Source organism: Uloborus diversus, chromosome 2 (assembly GCF_026930045.1).
Source record: "Uloborus diversus isolate 005 chromosome 2, Udiv.v.3.1, whole genome shotgun sequence".
NCBI classification, from domain to species: Eukaryota; Metazoa; Arthropoda; class Arachnida; order Araneae; family Uloboridae; genus Uloborus; species Uloborus diversus.
In genome coordinates, this window is record NC_072732.1 from 184,031,766 (window position 1) to 184,053,865 (window position 22,100).

At 34.9% G+C, this 22,100-nt stretch overlaps 1 protein-coding gene across 1 annotated transcript in view; it reads left to right on the forward strand.

Annotated features, from left to right (window-relative positions):
* LOC129216704 (cell adhesion molecule Dscam2-like) overlaps nucleotides 1–21,683 on the forward strand; it is a 183,522-nt gene extending 161,839 nt beyond the window's left edge. Inside the window, 5 exon segments of the mRNA XM_054850921.1 lie at nucleotides 284–388; nucleotides 4,734–4,919; nucleotides 8,436–8,597; nucleotides 9,473–9,666; nucleotides 18,554–21,683. Of these exon segments, the coding sequence (XP_054706896.1) occupies nucleotides 284–388; nucleotides 4,734–4,919; nucleotides 8,436–8,597; nucleotides 9,473–9,666; nucleotides 18,554–18,646 (740 nt within the window). The 3' untranslated portion in view covers nucleotides 18,647–21,683.
* The last annotated feature ends 417 nt before the right edge of the window (nucleotides 21,684–22,100 follow it).

The window sequence follows — 22,100 nt, forward strand, 5'->3', positions numbered from 1 at the left end:
AATAGCCAGCTAGACATCTCCTATTAGAACTGAAAGGCTGCCGATTAGAAATGGGAATTTTTCTGAAAAATGGGATGGACGCATCCACCGGGCCGCCGTTCAGAAGGGTTGTGTGGCCGTTGCTAGGGGTGTTTTTTAAATTAAGGCTATGGGCTAAAAAATCCGCGCCACAAAAAATTGGCTGTTAAGATGGGTGGCCGCTTAAGACGGGTGACCGCTCGAAAATTTTTTCACTGTATATGAATGATAAGTTTATTGATAAACATTGTTTCTTCTCTTCTAGATCCTCCCAATCCTCCGGTTGTGGGCGTGTCGGACGTGACAGCAACTAGTGTGAGTATTCACTGGAACAGCGGGCATCCTGTTTCTGAAGCCTCCGCTGTCGTCCGTAAGTAGATTGATCCTTTTTCTTCTCAATTCAGCCATCAATATAGCTACTGGGGCATTCCAAGGTATTTTTAAAATTATGTAGAGTCCGTAACGTGACCTTTTTTTGCCATAACTTTTTAATTTACCGTTTGATTTGCAAATTATTTTAATTTGAGCTGGTGTGTTGGTAGGAAAAGATCAAAATAAAATAATATGCTAATCAAACAGTAAACTAAAAAGTTATGGCAAGAAAGGTCACGTTACCTACTCTACATAAATGTCAAAAATACCTTGGAATGCCCCTACTAATAACTATTCTGCGGCACAATCAGAATTTTTGTGAGTCTGGAGAGGGGGGGGGGGGAGCCTTATATAGATTGACAATGTGACTCAAAGCCAAAGTTTCTGGGGCACAGACCTCCCTTAGAACCTTACGTTGCACCCCTGACAACAGCAGTCGACGGTTGTAGTATAATTCCGAAAAAGTAACTAATGGGGTCGTTTCTGAAATTTTAAAAGCATTTTTTTTTCTGAAAGACTATACTTAAAAACATAGGATTTGACCATTTTTTAAATAATTTGACAAAGTTTAATACTTAAAAAAAATTATTTTAATCGGTGCGCAGATACAAATTTCCTTTTTAAGCTTCTGCACATGACATCACAGGTGACGAAATGATATTCACTGATGCTATTAGCGCAGAGCGCAATATTTAATTCGCTTCTTTACTCACATGTACTAGCAATGATATGGTTGATAGCAAGCGTAGAGCTCAATATTTAATTCACTTCTGAATTATCATAACCTGCAAACGCGGTAGACAGCAAGCGTAAACATTCAGTGCGCCATTGGAGTAGCGCCAAATCACTTGTCACGTCATAAAGACCACGCCTTATTTGAAAAATCGGACTTTTTAAAAAATTAATTAAAAATTAAACATTTTGGAAAATAAAAGGTTTTCCTCTCTTCATGCTATTTTAATTTTGCTTATTCTATCAACTTCAGTGACTAAAAGTAGTACTTTTGACTGATGGAAACAGACCCATTGTAAGTTAAATTTTTTTTAACTTGTTTTGAAAAATTGTTAAATTTATATTTATAGGTAATTATTACGTATATTTTTAAATCTTAAACCTGATTTTATACCTTAAAAAGGAGTAAATCTGAAATCACGAGGGTACCTCAACTTTAAAGGAAAAGAAAAACGCTATGCTATCAGGATCTGAACTAAAATTTTTAAAAAAAAAGGGATAATGTAAATTTTCCAAAAAAATTCAAGTGTAAATATGAAATTTATAGACATAGGTAAATTGAAAAAAATAGTTTCAGCAAGTTGTTCGTATTTTCTTCCAGCAGTCAAAATTTTGTTAAAAATTGGGCACGAGAATGATCAGAAATTTTCTATGCGCCAAAATATAAAAAAATAGGAGAAAGTTTGAAAATTGTGTCAAAGAATAAGAGATTTGACGTTTGACTGTTGGCTTGGGTTAATTTATTCTGATTTATTGATTTTGATTTCGTTATTATTTTTTTTCTATATCTAATGTGTAGAATAAAGTTATTGCATTCATGAAATTTTATCGAATTTCGACAGATTTACACGTTTAGGGGTGTAATAAATTAATTCCTCATTATTAGTTATACGACGGAGCCGAGAAGCATTAATAAGATATCAAAGAAAGTTTTGCAATGTCCTTAACATACTAGTTGAGTATATGTTACACAAACCGGGAACATGCAGCAATTTGGAATCGAATTTTTTATACTACTACTGTTTGATCACGGATTGTATGTAATTTGGCAACCTGCCAAGTAAAGACGATTCCATCTAAATTAATCTAGCAGGGGAGAAGGGAAAATAACGATAGGATTTTTTGATGCACGCGTTTTATAATATCACTAGTGCCTTATTCATTTATTGCAGTCTCAACATTAAAATAAGGGAAAACAAAAATAGCTACCATGGAAACAACAAAAAGAAAAGAAAATATTTTCATTTCGTTCAGAAACGTAAGAGCAAAATGGTAAGCTCAAAACTATGTTGTGAATAAATGAATCAATTAATTTTTGTAGTGAAAATGTAGATCGTATACACTTTAAATGAAAAAAATATTACACTGTTAAAAATTCAGGAAGATTTTCTGGTAATTGTTACTGAAAAATGGCGGACTTACAGCATCGCTGATTTTTACGGTAATTTATACCGGAGAAATAAGCGATCCCAGCTCCAATTGGTTTCTGTTGCCCACCGAGGAAAGCGTAAAATTTTACAGTAATATTTGATTTTTACGGTAATAGTTACTGGCAACATGGATGCCAGTAACAACTACCGTAAATTTTCCGGAAAACTTTTAACAGTGTACAGGGAGCAAATTTTCATTTTTACAAAACTGGGGCTAAATAATAGAGAGGGATAAGCGCACATCTCAAACAAACCAACTAACTTCCCTATAAACTAATAGATACTTCTGTTTCCGCCTCTAAATCGGATATTAGCCTTTCCATGTAATCGATGGTCAGACACTACTTTGCGACGTCACTTGAGGTCGCGCTTTGTTCTAAAAAATTGACAATTAAAAGGTTATAATCAAAAGCTAAATACTGGGAAAATGAAAATATTTTTTGACTCCAAGCTATTATTATTATTATCATGATTGTTTCTTTTTGCTAATGGAGTCGTTTTCGACATTTTGAATGTATTTTTCTGAAATTGCACGCTTAAAAACATAGGATTTGACCATTTTTTAAATAATTTGACAAAAAGTTTAATATTTTTTAAAAATTTATTTAATCGGTTGCACAAATTCAAATTTATTTTTTCCTCTTCATGACATCACAAGTGATGAAATGCCATTCACTGATGCAATTAGCGCAGAGCGCTATATTTAATTCGCTTCTTTACTTACATGTACTGGCAACGATATGGTTGGTGGCAAGCGTAGATTTCAATATTTAATTCGCTTCTTAATTATCATGTCGTAGAAGTGCGGTAGACAGCAAGCGTAAGCATTCAGCGACATAGTAGAGTAGCGTGCCAAAATTTATCACTTGCGACTTCATAAAAACCAAGCATTATTTGAAAAATTAGACATTTAAAAAAAAACAATGGGTTGTTTCTTTCAGTCAAAAGTACTACTTTTAGTCACTGAAATGGATAGAATTAGCAAAAATAATAACATGGGCCCAGAAAATACTTTCATTTTCCCAACAGTTATTTTTTTAAATGTCCAATTTTTCAAACAAGGCGTGGTCTTGGTGACGTCACAAATGATGCATTTTGTGGCGTATCTTTCTACAGCGTTTCCATGTTATAATCATCAAGAAGTGAATTAAAATTGCGCTCTACGCTTGCTATCAACCATATCGTTGCCAATACACGTGAGTAAAGATGCGAATTAAATATTTTGTTCTGTGAATGGCAACACAGAATGGCATTTTATCATTTGTGATGTCATCGGCAGAAGTATAAACAATGAAAGCATACCGATTTAAGTATTTTTTTAAAAATATTAAACTTAAACAAATTATTTTAAAATGATCAGATCCTATGTTTTTAAGCATGCTCTTTCAGAAAAAAAAATACTTTAAAAATTTTGGAAACGACCCCATTAAAAATTGAATGTTTTGAAAATGAAAGATATTCCTCTCTAAGGGTTTTTTTTTTTTTTGCTCATTCTATTAACGTCAGTGACTAAAAGTAGTACTTTTGACTGATGACTGACAACCCCATTTTAACAAAAGGACAGAAAATAGAACCATTAACTGAAGGTTCGATTAACTTTATAATTTGTTTTCTCTTCATGTTTTTTTTTTTTTTTTTTTTTTTTTTTTTTTTTGAGCAATCACGATTGCTTATTGTTCTCATTTGACTGTTTTTGACGTTCCTTTGATTTTTCCCACCGCCATCCTCCGCACCATCACCGTCGACGGGCTCCTCACGATGCTGCACCTATAGCGAAAGCCGTCTCCAGGTTGCATCCATGTCCTACACACACGCGCATACATACACAACTACACACACAAACACGTACACACACATACACTTACACATACCTACACATGCACATACAAACACATACACACACGCATACATACAGACACCCACACATACACACACAAAAACACACACACACATCTATCCACACATTTATGCCTGCACACAGACACAAACACATATGCCTACATACACATACCCCCCAGACACAAACACACATGCCTACACACACATACACATAACCCGTACACACAAACACATAACCCCACACACAAACACACACGCCTACATTCACACACTCGTGATTGCGAAAAACATAATTTAAATTCAAGATGTCAAAATTCAAATTATTTTTTTTTGCGTTCGTAGAGTACTTGCTGGAGTTCCGTGAGGAGGGCGAAGAGTGGGAGCGTGTTCACCTTCCCGGCGAGCGGCAATCTTTCCACCTGCCCGGCCTGAAAGGCTCGACCCGCTACGAGCTGCGACTTGCTGCCTACAACCTCTACGGGCGGGGAGAGTTCTCGCCCACCCTGGACTTCACCACGGCCCTGGCAGGTAAGGGAAATTATGCGGCACAAAGGGTGAAATATAGAAAGAAAAATAAGAAACAGCTGCTGGGATCAAAATAGAATTAAATGCGTTAAGGCATTAGAAAATTAATGCTGAAATATCTTCGAACCATGTTTCATTTTCTCAATGTCCGATTATTTCATCTGGTCAGCTCGCTAGTCTTTTTACAAGTCAGATAAATTTGTGGGCATGTTTCTTAAAAGAAAAAAAAAAAAAAAACTATCAAGTCTCTTGTTTTCGATTTCTGATCCTCTAGACTCTATGTACATGTGGCGCTCTGATACAAAATGTATTTATATTTTCATTAACATCCATTTTATACTGATATTCTCAAGTTAGTTTTTTCCAATTTTTAATTTAGGTTAGATATAAGCCTTAGAAAAAAGCATTTATTTTTGGTGAAATATTCTGTTTTGTAAATTTAGTTATTAAAAATTGAAAGCTATTTGATGTGTAAAATTGCATTCTGTAAATATATATTTCAATGGAATTTGGTTGGATGGCATTTTATTAGGCATTTATTAAGTCTACTTAGCCTTTTTTAAAGCAGTGTGAGAAAACTTTTATTCTATTACTTTAAACGCTCATATCTCTTTTACGCATTGGAATAACATTTTTGTTCCATTTTAAAGGGCAACATGACAACTTCGTACCCTAACGTTTTCAAATTTTTGTCCTCAAACACACAGGCTGTTTTGCGGGAGTGAAAAAACACATTTTTTAAAAAAAATAAGTTTAAACAATTTTTTTTATAGTAAAAGACGGCCAATATCAGCTTATTTTTTCTGTATTCAATTTTAGTATGCAGATCTAACTTAAACAAGAAAAAAAATAGCTTCTTACTGTAAGTCTTTCTGCGCCTAATTTATGCTCAAAAGAACGATAACGACTTAATTCGGAATTTTCCAGGTCCAAACCGTGGTTCAAAAAGTGCGGTTTTCATAATTTTGAGAATAAAAAAATCATAGAGGGACATACAGTAGGATATTACGGGAGATTATTTTTTCCCCTGTTGAAGTTAGTTCTGCATACTAAAAGTACAGAAAAATTAAACAGGTGCAGGCAGTCCTTTTTATGAAAAAACTCCTTAAGTTTAAGAAAAAACGAAAAAAAGTTTTTTTTTTTTTCTCGCCTCAAAAACAGCCTGTGGGCTTAAGGATAAAAATTTGGAAACGAGATATGAGGGTGTAAAGTAATAGAAAAAAAAATTGTTCGCACACTACTTATAAAAGGCTAAGTAGACTGGATAAATACCTAATAAAATTCCATCCAACCAAATTGCAATGAAATATATTTACAAAATACAATTTTACACCTCAAATATGAGGTACGTTTTTAAAGTAAGTACCATTTTGAAATTAAAAAAAGGCAATTACAGATAGAGCAAAGAAATTAATTGGACAAAAATTTGTCATCCTTACGCTATTTATCGACATTGCTCCTGTGATTTTCCAAGCATTTTTCATAGCCTGGTGCAGGTTTTTGTATACCTATTCGTAGAAAGTTGCCGCCTGTGTAGTCAACCATGAGGACTCTTACAGGGCTTTGGGTGGGACTTTTTTGAACATCATCCGGACTGCACCGACCTCGCTCGCAGCAACTTTCATTTGTTTCGGCACCTGAAGTCTTTCCTTGGCGGTCGATGGCACAACATCAATGAAGAGCTCAGAGACTATGTTACAATTTGGTTAACTACACAGGCGGCAACTACAGGCACGAAAACCTGTACCACGCTATGACAAATGCTTGTAAAATCACGGAGGCAATGTCGAAAAATAGCGTAAGGGTGTCCTCTGTCTGTACTTGTTCTTTTTTTGTTTCAAAACGGTACTTACTTTAAAAACATGCCTCGTAGCTTACAATTTTTATTAACTAAATTTACAAAACATAGTTTTTTACCAAAAACAAAGGTTTTTTTTTCCAAAATCTGCTACAAAACGTTATAATTAGAGTTTTATATTGCTTGGAAATACCAAACAAATTCCATCAGATGCATGGAAATTTGTTCTTTCGATTACTACTAACAATTTAGATGTACGAGTTAGTTTGCACTACCACAATTGCGAAACCATTTTGCGTCTATTCATCAATATCATCGGTAATTAAAGTCCTACTTAGATGAGACCTAGATAAGAACACTCTCGATTGAATCAACAAAAAAAAAAAAAAAAAAGAATTATCAAAATCGGTCCAAAAGTTTAGGAGCATCGGTGACACATACAGATACAAAGGTAAATCTAACTTATAATCCCCCTTTTTTTTGCGTCAGGGGTTCAAAATAAATGAATTCCGTAAAAGTTGTTTTTCTGTCACTATATTGCTATTGCAGGAAAAACAACCAACACTGCTACTCTACTTAACTACGGTTACCATATTTTACTTAGGCATAAAGTGGTTCTACTAGTATATAGTGAGTGTTTCGGCGAATTAATTTAAAGAATAAAAATTTGGCTTGTTTTACATTTCATACAATTATGCATGAAACTGTATGAAATGATTTGTAAGCAACACATTTACTTTTTTCAAAATGTAGAATGAATTCTGTTTATTAAAAAATAATTTATCTAAAAATTTTAAAACGATTGAATATTTTAATAACAATTCATCAACTTTTTGTGGTACAATAGGACTATTCACGAAGTAAATTTTCAATTTGAAAACCAGTTCTTTTCAACCGCGAAGCATTTTACAGGGTACAACTTAGTGACTAAAAGAGTAAGATCTGAAAATGGAATCAGCATGCATTAATTAAAATGTTGTCCCATAAAATTTCGTTATTCTGGAGCAATAAAAAGATTTTATAATTAAGCTAATGTATAATTAAAACATGAAGCTGTGTGCGACTACAAATGCTCATATAACTTGAACAAGACCAACGTGGTAATGGTTTAACTTGATAATGAAAAGTATACTGTGTGAACTTGTTACGGAGTTAAAATGAGTTCTTTAGTATTAAGGGAAAAAATTGCTCTGTGGTTTTTTTAGATGTAAATTGTATGTCAGTAAAGAGAACCTTACTGTTTAGAATCTATGCAAATAACTAGTGGACGCATGTAAATACTATATGAAAGGTATGGAAAATGTTGCATGCTGGTCTGCCATAACTAGAAAAGCTACCCAAAAATAAAAGGGGGATAGAAAGAAAAGCCTTACATACGTTGGTTTCATTTAAGCACGCAGTCATACTAAAGCTAATCAATTTCATACAAGTAAACATTATTATTTTCAGAGTCCAAATTATTCCTCTTTAATTTTTTGCGAAATGTAAAATTATTCTCCAGAAGATTAACGTTCTTAATTCTACTGAGCATTTCCACGTTTAAATTAAGTCACTGAAAGAACTAAGCGGACAAACATTTTTACCTCTTCTAAACATCCTGGGATGTTTGAAAAGGTGGTAAGTCTCCAAGCTTCTTCATCCAATCTTTCGGAGGAATTTTTAAAAACTTTTGGAGTGTTGACATTGTTTATTTTCCTAAATGTTTTGTACTTCATTTACAGAGATATCGGTGCCTTTCTCTGGGACACAGGGCCACACTCCCTTCTACTTCCGGCCATACTTCGTGATACCGGTGGCGGCCTCGGTCGTTGTTATCGTAACGACCGTGGTCATCGCCTGGGTGTGCTACAAGCGAATGACGTTGCGGCAAGACAGGCTGCTAGGTGAGTTGACAAACCCAGAACTCTAACATTTGAAAGCGATTCTAAGCGGTTCTCACAACGGAAAACTTTTGAGGCAGCTGTTGTTCAACTTTTTTTTAAATCCGCACATTGTATTGATATATTCTATCGACAGTCTCTCAAAGGTATGTTAGCAACTCAAGCAAAACTTTCTGAACACGTGGTTCTGGTTTCATCTTCAAAAAACTGAAATAGTCCCAGTGGCAATAATTATGTAAGAGTACATTTCGTCGTTCTCGCGGTTTCAAAATAACAACTTTTCTTGGAAGTTCATCAAACTACGGATGAAATAAGTGCTCAAAGTGTCAAGCCGAAAACTAAATGAAAGTAGTTTTGTTGACATGTGAATGGCCCAGCACCCTTCTTATACGCATTGAGACGAATATTCCCGGAACATAGCTAATCCTACTGGTCGGTCTCGGCAATGTGATGGATCTGATTTATCAAAAGGCTCATGAGGTTCAACCTAGGGGGTATAGCCCCAAAATTGTAGGCTATGCAGAAAATTAAAACAAAATATGGTTTTAATGTGTTCAATATCTTTTTCAAAGGAAAATACATGTATAAAGTATCAAGAAATTTAGATTTTATCATCAGAACAACTCTTATTTGCTAGCTATTGCTTCAGCTTAGGTAGTTTGCATGCACCCTTGCTGTATCTTATCCTGAAGCATATGCAATGACATAAAAGGTGGGGATCTGACCCTACAGATGCATCTAGCTTACTGTACTAAAATTTCTTCGTCGGGCCCTGGTAAAGTGGTTACCCGAAGTGCTAGTCCAAAAGTTGTCTTAAAAGTTCATATGAGCAAGTCCGTAAGAATACCTCAGATCTAAACTTTTTCTGTCTCTTCCAGCTGCTTGTGCACCACTTATGCCCAGGGGCGTTGCTCTGACTGGCAACCGCCCAGAATACTGCGATCCAGTGGCCCGGCCCCCTTCTTATACCCCGCCCATGGGGGCGAGGCATCCGGTGGGCGTGCCTGACGACGACGACGCATATGACGCACCTTGGGACATGGCAAATCCTTCTGGCGGACAACCCGGAAATGTAAGTGCCAACATTCAGTAAGGTAGTAGTTCTTCCCATATGGGCTGGGGCGGGAGTACTGTACAGCAATGAGTAGCGAACAATAACTTGCGCAAAAAAATCCTGACATAAAATTCATTTTGTTGTCTGTTCAAATGTCGTATGGTAAGTTCATTGTTTCGTAGGTATGTTTTGTTGTATGTTTTATTTTGAAGGGGGGGGGGAGGGGGTAAAAATTAAGATGTTGGCTAAACACTGCAAAAGAATTATTCAATGAATGCTGCAATTTGAGCAGACTAGAGATTATGGTTTGGAAAGCACTTGGTTCCGCCTCCGTCTCATAGTATCCGAAGATTCTACTGGGTATGATTTAGAAGTTTCAAGACTTTTTTTTTTTTTTTTTTGAGAAGAGAAGCGAGCGTGGATGGGCTGGGGAAGTAGTGGGGGGGGGGGGTCGGTGAACGAATGGAAGCAGCGGCAGTTGGATGTGGAGTGGAACACTGGAAAGTGCGCATTGTTTGCTGCGTCAAAGCATGTCATTGACCTCGGTCGAAAAGTGGGAGGTACAAAAATGGAGCAGCCCTTAGAGCAGGTGACTTTTACGCTGAAGTGTTCCACTGCTTGAGGGATCGAGTCCGCCCGGAGATAAAGGGCGATTGGATTATCCACCACAACAGCAGGTTCGCGCACACGTCGCGCTACGCCGACGAAGTTTTGGCCAAGTTCAACGTGACAACACTGCCGCAGCCACCCTACAGCCCCGACTTGACTCCAAGTGGCTTTTTCCTCTTCCCACAAATCAAGACAGGTCTAAAAGGGAAGCAATTTGACTCCATCGACGCCATCCAGCAGGCTTCGACGAGAGCCCTTGACAGCATGTCGCCCGATGACTTCCAGAACGGCTACGAAAAATAGAAGGTGCGCTGGCAGCGCTGTGTTGGTACTGAAGGATAATATTTTGAAAAATTTTGGTACTGTACATAAATGTCCAGTAAATTTCTCGTTCAGAGATCAGTTTTGAAACTTTTGAATCATACCCTGTATTTTGCTGCTTCCGAAAGAAGGTTAATGCCGGAAAACATATGGCATTATATTTATTTGCTGTAAATCTAGTAGTTTACAAAATTTAAGAATACCGAAAGCGAAAGTAACAGCAGACATGCGAAGAAAGTAACATAGAGGACACTAACAAAAGTTTTTTGCAGATTTAAAGGCCTGCCAAAGTTAAGATTGTCTCTACGTTCGAGTAGGCGGGGCGATGTGTCATTTCATTGCACAAAACTTCGACTACAAGCATATAATGAGAGGAATGTTTATTGCATTCTTGTATGCCCTTATGTATTTACCAGCTTATGCTTCTATTATTTGGATATTAAGAAAAAGAGCATGTGGAGTAGCAGAAAAGTTAACATGAAACCTTTGATAAGATGTAGGGGAGGTGAAACAAAAAGTAGCTTTAGTTTTGCAGTTTGTCGGTTATTCACGTTGGTGTTCACAATCTTCTCATAAATATACGGTAGCAGTGATAACCATTGATTAACTCTTTAAGACCGAGCCGGGGGGAAATTTTGCCACAGTTAAGTCCTGACTTTTTCGCCTAAGCTATTTTAGAAATGGAACCGTCCATTCTGAAGACCCCTCGTCCGCTCTTCTTCAGTTCTTCTGTTTGCTAATTGCAATAGGCGTGGTTAGCTGTCACCTTAATCACTCACGCTTCGGGCGCGTGGAGCTCTTCACCATTGCCCTAATGCCTTTATCGTTTCTTCGATAGCTTTTGAACTTATGTCGAGATGCATAACAGTCATCTTGTTTTCTTTATTTTTAGAGTAGGTAAACAAAGAAAAAAAAATTAATTATAAATAAGAAAATTCCTGTTCAAGCACAAGCTTAAGATTTATCATGCAATAATTTAACTTATAAAACTAATGATAATTGATGTTCTTTTCAAATTGGAAACACGTTTCCGATTTAAATCAATTTGCACAAACTGAGAGGGAAATAGAACAAGTCGCGTGAAGGAAAAAGGTAGAATGAATAAAAAGCAACGATCTAAGTTTCCTCATTTCCCGTTCTTCCCGAAAAGCGGACATCTTCACAAGTTATGCGCTATCAATCCTTGTTATAGCATTGCCAGAGGGGACAAGTCCATCACTGTCACTTGTCCGGTGGTCTCGCAGATGAGTTTCCTTTCATTCCTACCCATAATATTACTAATCACTTTCTTTTTTGGGATATCATATTCAGCCTGCGCCACAAAATACCTAACTTTTCTAGTAGCTTACAGTTTTGGAAGAATTTCCCACGATTTCGATTGACTAATTAAGTTTGAGCATAGCCATTATTCTTCTCCAGAAGAAATAAATTATAAAACATGGAGTTATTTTAATTACTTATCAAATTATTTAAATACTACTTATTTATTTAGATATTAGCAACCGAAACATTTACAAAACTCCTAACTGATCTTTTCAATTTTTCTCTTTTATTTGGTGATTGAAATAAGGCTATAATGCTCTGACTAATCATAAAGCATTTTTATTTTAAGAAACAAAAACATTTTAATATTACTAACCGCCTTCAGCAAGTAGTTTTTTCGCTTTTTATGCCATTCACCTTCTTACTCCAAGAATGCATCCTTCGCTGGCTGCTCAAATAATTTTGATGGCAGTATAAAAATAATTTCAATCAACATCTATATCTCTGGAGACATTTATCAGCATATTTAAATCTATCTACCAACTGTCTGTCTATCTCTATAGGGTAAAAGTGGGAAAGACGCCATACTTTTTGTACAAATTAAATAAAAAATTAAAGATGCAATATAACTGAACCCTTTGTTTTATTTTGAAGTTACACTATTATTAGGTATTAAAATTATTATTAACGAGCTTTAGACTTAAATAAAAAAGAAATAACAAATAAAATTGTAGATTGACAACAGGCCATCTCTCCCATAACGTGTGGGAGAGACGCCTTATATAGTGTGGGGGGAAATGCCATCTATGTTATTATTTATTGTTTTTGATCTTTTTGCGGATTATTTCCATACCAGAATTATTACAGTACATTGTACATGACTCATGCAGCCATTTTTAGCATAAGGAACATTCAATCCAGTCAGTTTTTCTTTCTTTCTTTTCTTTTTTAATAGTAATTTTTCCAACATTCCGTGCACACACAAGCAACGTATTTTCGCTTCACTGTCGAGCTAGGTAGTTTAGGGATTAGATAAGACTTCTCAAGAATATTTGTAGGCGTTTCTTTACTAAGTGAACGTTTGTCTGAAAGTTGATGTGGAAACAGAGCTGGACAGGCAGTACTTTCAGGAGGAATTTCAAAAGTAGCTACTTGAATTAAACCAGAAATAGCAAGGACATGATCAGAAAAGCATTAGGATTGAGTGGTATTATTCCACAAGCTTTAAAACCTGATGTAGCATTTCCCACGGCGTTCCATAAAGTTATAATTCTTCATTTTTCGATAGTTCTCCTTTTTTTACTTTTTCATCTGCCAGAATTAAGGTCTCTTCACTCCACTGCCCCCTGATTACCGTATGCTTCCTTGCTAATTTTCTCGGCATTCAAAAAACAAAAACATTTCTAAACAAAACATCTCTTTATTTACAGTTTTGAAAAGTTTGGCATCTCTTCTCATAATGTGGGAGAGATGCCACATAAGTATGAAGTACCTAAGTATTAACATATATATTGCAAAATGTAGTTGAAAAAAGTTAATAACAAGCTAAATCAATCGTTAAAACTTTTACGGTGTCTTTGTTTTACATGTAACAATCATTGAAACCAAAGCGACTCAAAATTTTCTTGTTGAACTTATGATCCCCAAAAGAAGTAATTATTGTACTCAGATTGCACAGTCAAAAGATTTTTGACTGTGCACCCTTATGACAAAAATAATAATGATAAACTTTAAAACTGTACCTACCAATTTTATACATTATTTATTATCATTAGCGCAACTAGAATTACATTCTTTAGTTTTTTTTTTTTTTTTTAATTTCTTTAACACATCAGTCTTTGCCTAAAGAAAAACTTTGAGTTAACACTTTAGCGGCTGAAATAATATGCAACTTGCTCAATTACTTAGTAGAAATTTGCCAAGATTGATTCTTGCAATAAAACTCAATGATCTGGTTCTAATCTTAATTTATTTCTGTATTGTGCTTGAATTATTGCCTTTGAAGGAAATGCTAGTTCCCTCAAAGCACCTGAATCCAAATGACATGATTTCAAAGTCAAGTAGCCCTTAGAAATTTCTGTTTATCCCACTTCAGACAGCTGTTTCTGAAGATTTAAGTAGATTTCACCTTTTTTTAAATCATGGTTCTAAACTTACATGTTGACAAAATGACTGAATTTTCCTAATTAATAAATAACATGTTGTTCAGAAGAAAATTAGAAAATGCTATTTTGAGATTGAGTTTTTAGAAGTGCAAATATATATTACTAGTGCTACCCACGCGGCTTTGCCCGTAGTAGAAAATTAAAAGGTCATTTGGTTCGCTTGTATATTTACAAATAATGGATGATGAATTTCTCGCCCATTTGCTATGTTCATTTTCTCGCCAATGTTACTGTTCCACGTTATGATAACTTCGTAATTTTCGCTTCCACTTTACGATAATTTGCTGAGTAAAATGTTCTTAAAATTTGAATAGAAGTATTTTCGAATGAAACAAAACAAACTCGAATTTTTGAAAAATCGCTTCGAGGTGCACACCCTTATGCTATAAACTTTGTGCCAAATTTAATGACAATTGGCCGAACAGTATAGGCGCTATGCGCGTCACAGAGATCCAGACATCCAGACAAAGATCCAAATATCCAGGCAGACTTTCAGCTTTATTATTAGTAATGATATTGCTAGTAATTATCACTTTACTCAAAATTTGTAACTCTAAAGGCAAAGTGATAATACGCTAGATTAAAAATTGTATAATATCGTAACGAAATTCTTTTCTCTCGCCCATTCTGAGAGAACTAGTAGCAAAGGCATTTTCTTTAGTCACCTGTTCGACCTGATTACTGCAGTTGATCGAACCATGCATACATTTTTACATATTATGTGTGTTTATGTAGTTTTATGTTCTTGTAGAATTATAACCTCCTCTATCACTCTTTGTGGGGCGCTACTGTTTGGGCAACAGTTGTGTGGTGGGGCGCAGTATATTTTCACATGCTCGTTAAAGCTCTAGGCAGATTTGTTTAGCTGCTTTCCAAACTCTGATTTGCGAAGTGTTACTTTTAAATTTCTAAAACTGGAAAGAAATAAGTACATTTCGGTTGAGAATAAAAATAATGAAAAAAAAAGGTTAATAGATGGCGAAATATTGTAAGAAGTAATTGCACACCCGTGTTTCGAGGTTCCTTGTAATGTTGTTTTGTATCAATTTTATGATACTTCGTACATAAATTTATAAACCCTAGAATAGCATTCGTTTTTAAAGAGTGGTATGAAAAAGTGAGAGTTAAAAGTGCAGGAAATTGAAACGAAATCGTAGAGCAGATTCGTCTTTTCTTATTTTTTTGAGGAAGTCAAGCAACCTCAAGTCATTAGCAGATCCCCATTCAATGCAATTGTCGCTAGCACTTGCTAAATAGCTATCGGCAAGAAGAAAGAATCTTCTTCAGGGAGGTCTCACAGTAGGGGTCTTCTTCTACCCATCACCCCTGCATTCCCACAACTCGGCCGGGTACGGCCGGTCTCGGATCTAACCTACAAAGCCGTATAGGGCCGGCCTCGGTCTTAAGGAGTTAAAATTGTCTCGTCCGCCACGGCGAATTCTTCGTACATTCTGATTGTCGTTTACTTAAGAATTCAATTTTTATGAACATTTATTAGGAATTAAAAAGAATCAGTGAAAGTCGTTTTGGTTTAGAAGTTAATGAGTCAAACATATTTCACTTGAAGGAAACATAAACCTAAGACACATATTTATTAACCAAAGGACAGGCATCACACAATTTATGACGAGGCTGAATGTTGAAGTAAAGGTCTATAATAGTTTCTAAAAAGTTCAGCAGTTTTCACTTCAGCAGTGTATTAATTGTTCATCTTCTCAGATGAGTATCTCTCTGGCCTTACATCGTAATATCCTGAACCCTTTTCATTAGTTTAAATTCGTAAATAAAGCTTTTTAAAAACATATTTTACTTTATGAACAAAAACTAAATGAAAGCATTAATTAATGATTTGGTGTTATCTCGAAATATTGTAATGCGGCAAATCGGAAAATTTTTTAAAGTAATATTAGAGACCAATCACTTAGTGATTAACGATTGTATATTGTTTTGTATATGGATGACGTTTATTTTTACTCGAACGGTTTTCGAAGATTTCAACAGGAAAACAGGCATTGGAACTTTGAAACAACTTTCAATACCTTTAAATGTTTTGAAACAGATTGAATAAAACACAAAGCTTATTTTACCATAGTTACAGATCAGGCAAAAGCAAAGACTTGTCGCTTGAATGTGTAAATTGGTTCATTGCACTGTAGAAATATTTCAATTTTCCAAAAAATATTTCTTGTAAACTTACTGTAGTATGCTTCACCAAGACAGTAGCCGATCCACAGGGGGGGGGGGGGTCGCCCCAAAAGGTTTGTATATTCAAAAAAATTCCGGGAAAAGACCACCAAACCTCTCTCTCCCCCCTCTCTCCATAAAATATAACAAAAAATCACCTACAACTGCATTTTTAAGACTTTAATTCCAAAAATTTTCCAGGAGAGAGTCCCTGAACCAATGTCATCGAACGTCGAAATTTTTGGAGCTTCAATTTTGAAAAAATCGTCAAGGAAGATTCCTTGAATCCTATCCCTTTGTATAAATGTTACCAAAGTCATCCTACAACTATGACTCTGACTCCAGATCCAAAAAATTTTCGCAGGAAGACTACAAAACCTCACCTCTTTATAGCATCACAAAAAAATTTAAACTTTATTTTTGAAACTTTAATACCAACGTATTTTCGGGGGAGAGTTTTAAACCTCATGCCTTCGCTTAATGTCTTTAGAGGACCTTCAATTGCGTTTTTAGGACTTCAATTCTGAAAAAAAAAAACCCTCCCCCGAGTCTGGACGTTCACCCTAACATCAATGAAAATCCTCTAACATTGTGTTTTTGAAGCTTCCATACCGAAAAGCTGAAGGATATATAGCTCCAGGTCCCATTCCTTCCTAAGGTTACCAAAGATGGCCAACAATCGCATTTTCAAGACTCCAATTTCGAATATCCGGGTGGAAAGTTTCAAACCCTGTTTCTTCTTCCAATGTCATAAAAGATGGACTGAAACTGCGTTTTGAGGACTTCAATTTCGAAAATTTTCCAGAGAGGATCCCCCAAGTCCTTTTTTCCTTATCTTTCAACATCAAACATCATTCAAAGATCGCCCCCCCCCCCTTCCAAATCCACAACTGTAGTCGTGTCCTTGTAAACAGCGATTATCGTCTCGACAGGAAAAAGATTTTCTTCTCGAGCGAGAAACAAAATTTTGCTGCTGTGTGCTGTTAACTGAAATTGTATCGTAAATCACACACACACACACACACACACAAAAAAAAAAGATGGAGCATGCTAACACTGCTTTTATGAATAAATAAACAAATAAATAAAATCAGTGGAAGAGGAAAACATTTTCGGAAGAAGCCAGTGGCACACTGAAGTCAAACCGATTTTTTTATGTCCAGCTTACCTGTAGTGGCATAGTGAGAACGTTTTCAGGAGGGGGGAGAATGCATAGTCATAAAGCATGTATACATATATACGTTTGGTTTTATTGCTTTATATTATGGAAGAGTAGGGGTGGATCCAGAATTTTTTTATAAGGGAGTCAAGTTAAAGTGGCCAACGTTATACCTCCTATCAGGATCTATATACGTTATACGCCTATTCCTCTTCCTCTAACGGTAATGAGATGACTATTCTTTTGAAAACGAACAAAAAATGGCAATAGCACAGAAAACAAACCCAGTCAAATCCTTTGAATTATGATGCGCTGAGAAGAAACACGTCACATAACCAAGCAAAAAAAAAAGGTTAACATTTATTCTATGTACAATGTTTTCAAATTTAAAAAATATCATGATAAAGTTCTTGTCACAGGGGGGTCAGCTGAGCATTTGACCATCCCCTGAATCTGCCCTTCAGATAAGGTGAAGTGTGACATAGAGGGGAGGAAGGTCAAAAGTTTGGGAAAAAGTGACATCATTTATGGACAGCCTCTTATGTCACTTGCATTTATTTAAAAATAATTTATTGGGCAGTGAAAGAAACCTTCTTTGATGATTTTCAATTTTCGAAAGAAAAAAATTTGATTATTCGAACATAAATTTATAACTAGCAATTTTTTTTTGTCGTGATTTGAAGCCTTATTTTACTGTAGTATGCCAGAGTTACCGGCTTAATGGTATTAAGATCAATTACGCAGTTTTGACCCAATGCAAAACTGGTTTAGATCAGTTTTATACCAATTATTTTATGTTTCACTGGGTATTTCATTTTTATATTTAAAAAAAAATCAAAATCAGAATGAGATATTTTGGGGGCATTAGTCTATTTATTACATGTAAGAATTTATTTATAACGTAACTAACCAATGGTAAAATCGGGACAAACATGTAAAAAGCAGTTAAAATGTGTAAGTTTTATACTGAATCCGTAAAATGTCATAAGTGCATATGTTCCAGAACCATAACTCAAAATCCATGACTGCAAGGGCAATTTCCATGAATTTTGCTGAAAATCATGACTTTTCATGACCAAATTCAATTATGGTTGAAATCCATGTGCGCCGACACCCTGTTAATACTGTTTCATCCCAAGGTGGTGCACAAAAAGCATTTTGATCTCAAAAGTTAGGACTCAAAGCTTTGTTTCCTCTTTTACAGGCTCAAGCTGGAAGTTACACCAGGCTAAAAAGCCAACTGCCCAATCCGGGGGGCGCCATCGTCATTGGCCACCAAAGCAGTTCTGGACGCTAGTCGAGCGGTGCCGTTAGTCAGCAGCATCAGTTCAAGTTTTTGTACTTATTGGACTAAGTCAGACTCTTTAATTGGTACCCGATTTTCTCGCGTGAAAACATTTTCGACAACAGGAATGATGTTTCCATCAGAGCTATTGCGCTTAGATAATGTTTTCATGTTAAAGATCGCAAAAAATCTTCACCTTGGCAAAGTGGTAGTGATTCATGGGTCTTGACCATCTCTAATGTTCTTGAGAGCAATTCTTATAATGTTAACAAAGGTAATTTCTCTCTTTTCAAATGTATATATCACCAATAGAGTACTTTGTTTCTGAAAGTCCAGAGATGTAAACAGAGAGGCGTTAGAATCAACTGCCAAACCCCTAACCTCGAGTAATTTTTTGTTGCATTACTTTCTCAAAGTAAATAAGATTCTTATTATTAAACAAGGACATTCATTTTCATGCATATAATATTGTTTTGAAATATGCAACTACAGTAGCACTTTCTTTAAGGGACACCTCTATTTAAGAGATTTTTTTTTTAAGTCCCAGCCCATTTTGGTTTAAGGAAAGTCAGAAAAAATTCCAAAAAAAAAAAAAAAAAAAAAGATGAAAGTTTGACATTAACATGGAAACAAGTATGTATTGTAAATTCCTTGCTGAAATTTACATGCAGGCTTTCCCATCTCCAGTAATTTATTCAAGTAGGCTGAGCACAGAGGGACATGACAAACTTTGTGTAGGAAACTTTGACTGTGAACACTAGTTGTAATTTACATTATATTGCATTGATGTTAATTACATGACATCAAACAAATCCATGTGACAAATTACTTCAAAAATAATTTCTGTATGATACAAAACTTTGCCATTACTAACTTTGATTAAATTTAATTGCAAAAAGAATACATTTCGAAATTTTAATAATTACTTGGTTAATTATTGTAATTACTTCACCTACTTAATTATTGACTTTTACTTTGTCAAAACATTTTCATTATTGAATCTTAAATGGTAATAGTTTACATTTATCATAAAATTATCCAAATCAATATACTGTACACATTAAATGAAATACGTATCTTTAAACAAGAGACACCTCTATTTAAGTGGGAAAATGTCCAGTCCCCTTATTGTCCATTATTGAGAGGATCTACTGCATTATTTTGAAGCAAGGAAGTCAAAATAGAAGTTTTTAAAGGAGTGAGGGCACACACTACTTGATTAACTACGTCAATACGTAAAAGGGATAATGTAAGGTTACCAGATGTTTGAAAAAGTCTTGACAAGTGAAAATTTTGAGTGCTTCTTGGAATTTCCCCAAGAATTAAAAATATCCAAATTTTCATGGAAAAATGGAAAAGTTTTTGAAAAAGTGTGCTGATACTTAGTTTGCACATTTAAAAAAAGAATTAATGATGACTGCAATGTATCTCTTTGAGCCATTTAGAAACTTGTATTACATAAGTCAGCTGTTTTTCATAAGTAAAACACTACTCAAACTCCTTTCTTATACTTTTGTACATACCTTGAATAGTATGCTTATCCACTATTAAGGCAGAAAATACCTTGAAAAAAATGTTTTATATTTGGGACATTTGTAAAAATTTTCAAAGCTGCCAGAAGGAATCGATACTTTGCTTCTTTAGACTCGACAGTGTGATAAGAACATAGCAGTAAAAAATGCAACAAAGAAGTTTTTGCATATTTTACTACAATATTGTAACGGATCCGGTGCGGCTTCAAACTTTCTTGAAAGGACGACACAGTTCTTGATGAAAAATACAGGAAATTTATTTACACTATGTACAAGAAAGATAGTCAACAACTGCTAAATTATTCATCAGCAATTAAGCAATTATCACACAACACCGTAAACTCAACTTTTACACACGTATTTACTTCCAAATACGAAAACACAGCGAAATGCCTCGCAATAAACAGAGCTAATACACTCTCAGAACAAATTCTCAATCGAAACTGAACTTTTTATCCAGTGGGATGCTTTTATAAACATCGAAAGAAATCTCTCAAATATTCTACAAATTTCCAAATGCTTCTCGAAATGCGTAGACTGTTATCAAATTTTATCAATGAAAAAAAGGAAATAGGGGGGATCGTATACTTTAGCCGAATGTAAAGGGGTTGTATATTCATTACGGGAAACTATTTGCAGGTTACGTTACTACAATAATTACTCTTTACAGAATTTGTAACAATACCTTATTTGCCATATTGTTCAAATTAAATCTAGCAATGCCTTTCTTATTTGCTTTTTGGCTGCAGTTGACCTCTCATTTCTAACAAGATTTCTTAAGACTCTCTCTGCTCCAGAATTTTTACACGTCAAGTTGTCACTTTTCTCTATAGGATACAGAGCAGGACACATTCCTTGGACATAACTTGACAGAGGACACTATTTAAGCATTCAGCATACATTCATAACTTTTTTCTTTCTGTTCAATTTTATTTAAAAAGGCATAAACGAAAAGTCAACTTATGCACTTTGAGTGAACACTGAATATCTTTTGAGCCCCCCTTCTATGCATGCCTAATATTATAGGCACACACGATTGCTTTTGTCTATGTGTGTAAGTGTGTTTTTTCGACTAAAGCACTTATTTTAAGTGTAGGATGAGAGAATATAAAATGATGCTGGGAAGCCAACATTCTATAACAGTTTGATTCAATATTGTAAATATTCTCAGTTTTACTTGTAAATATACAGATCATATCTATCGATGTCTACATCAACGAACATGCATGCTTTGTTAATTTTTTTAAAGGTAGTGAAGTATTGATATGTGTCTCAATAACGTTCTGAATACAATTACTACATATCCATTCCCACAAGTGGAACTTCTTGAGGGAAAAAGAAAAACAGCTGCTTAAAATTCATTATAATATTGTACAATAAAAGACATTTACAGATACAATTAAAACTTCTTTTCAACTGGATATATGTTTGTACCAGTCTCTTAGCAGTTTTGTACAGAATATCTACAATACTGCCACAATGCCTATAAAGTTTGTAAATAGTTTCAATGTAAACTAATTGAATAAATATATAACTCATTTGATGTGGCCTAAGTTTTTTATAGTCTATTGTACACTGTTAAAAAATGTTGTAATTTGTATAGCAACATTTGCTGTATTTTTTCTCATCGCTTCAGCTGATGTGAAACCTGAAAACATAATTTTTTTAAAATTATTTTCCCATATTTAGGATGGCAATACAACTTTTTTTTTTTACTATTTGTAGTTTTTTATAAAAAAATTCTTTTTCAGCCTACTCAAATATTTGTCCATTTGAAGTTGAGTGATTATGAAACAAAACAAGTTTTATTTCAAAACTTTAGCACTTATTAACATTGAATAGGCAATCTGCATCAATAAAATTGATGTTACTTTGTGCAGGGATGTTCATGAGGGGGAGGATGGCACAAAGTGCACCACTGAAATTTTTAAGGG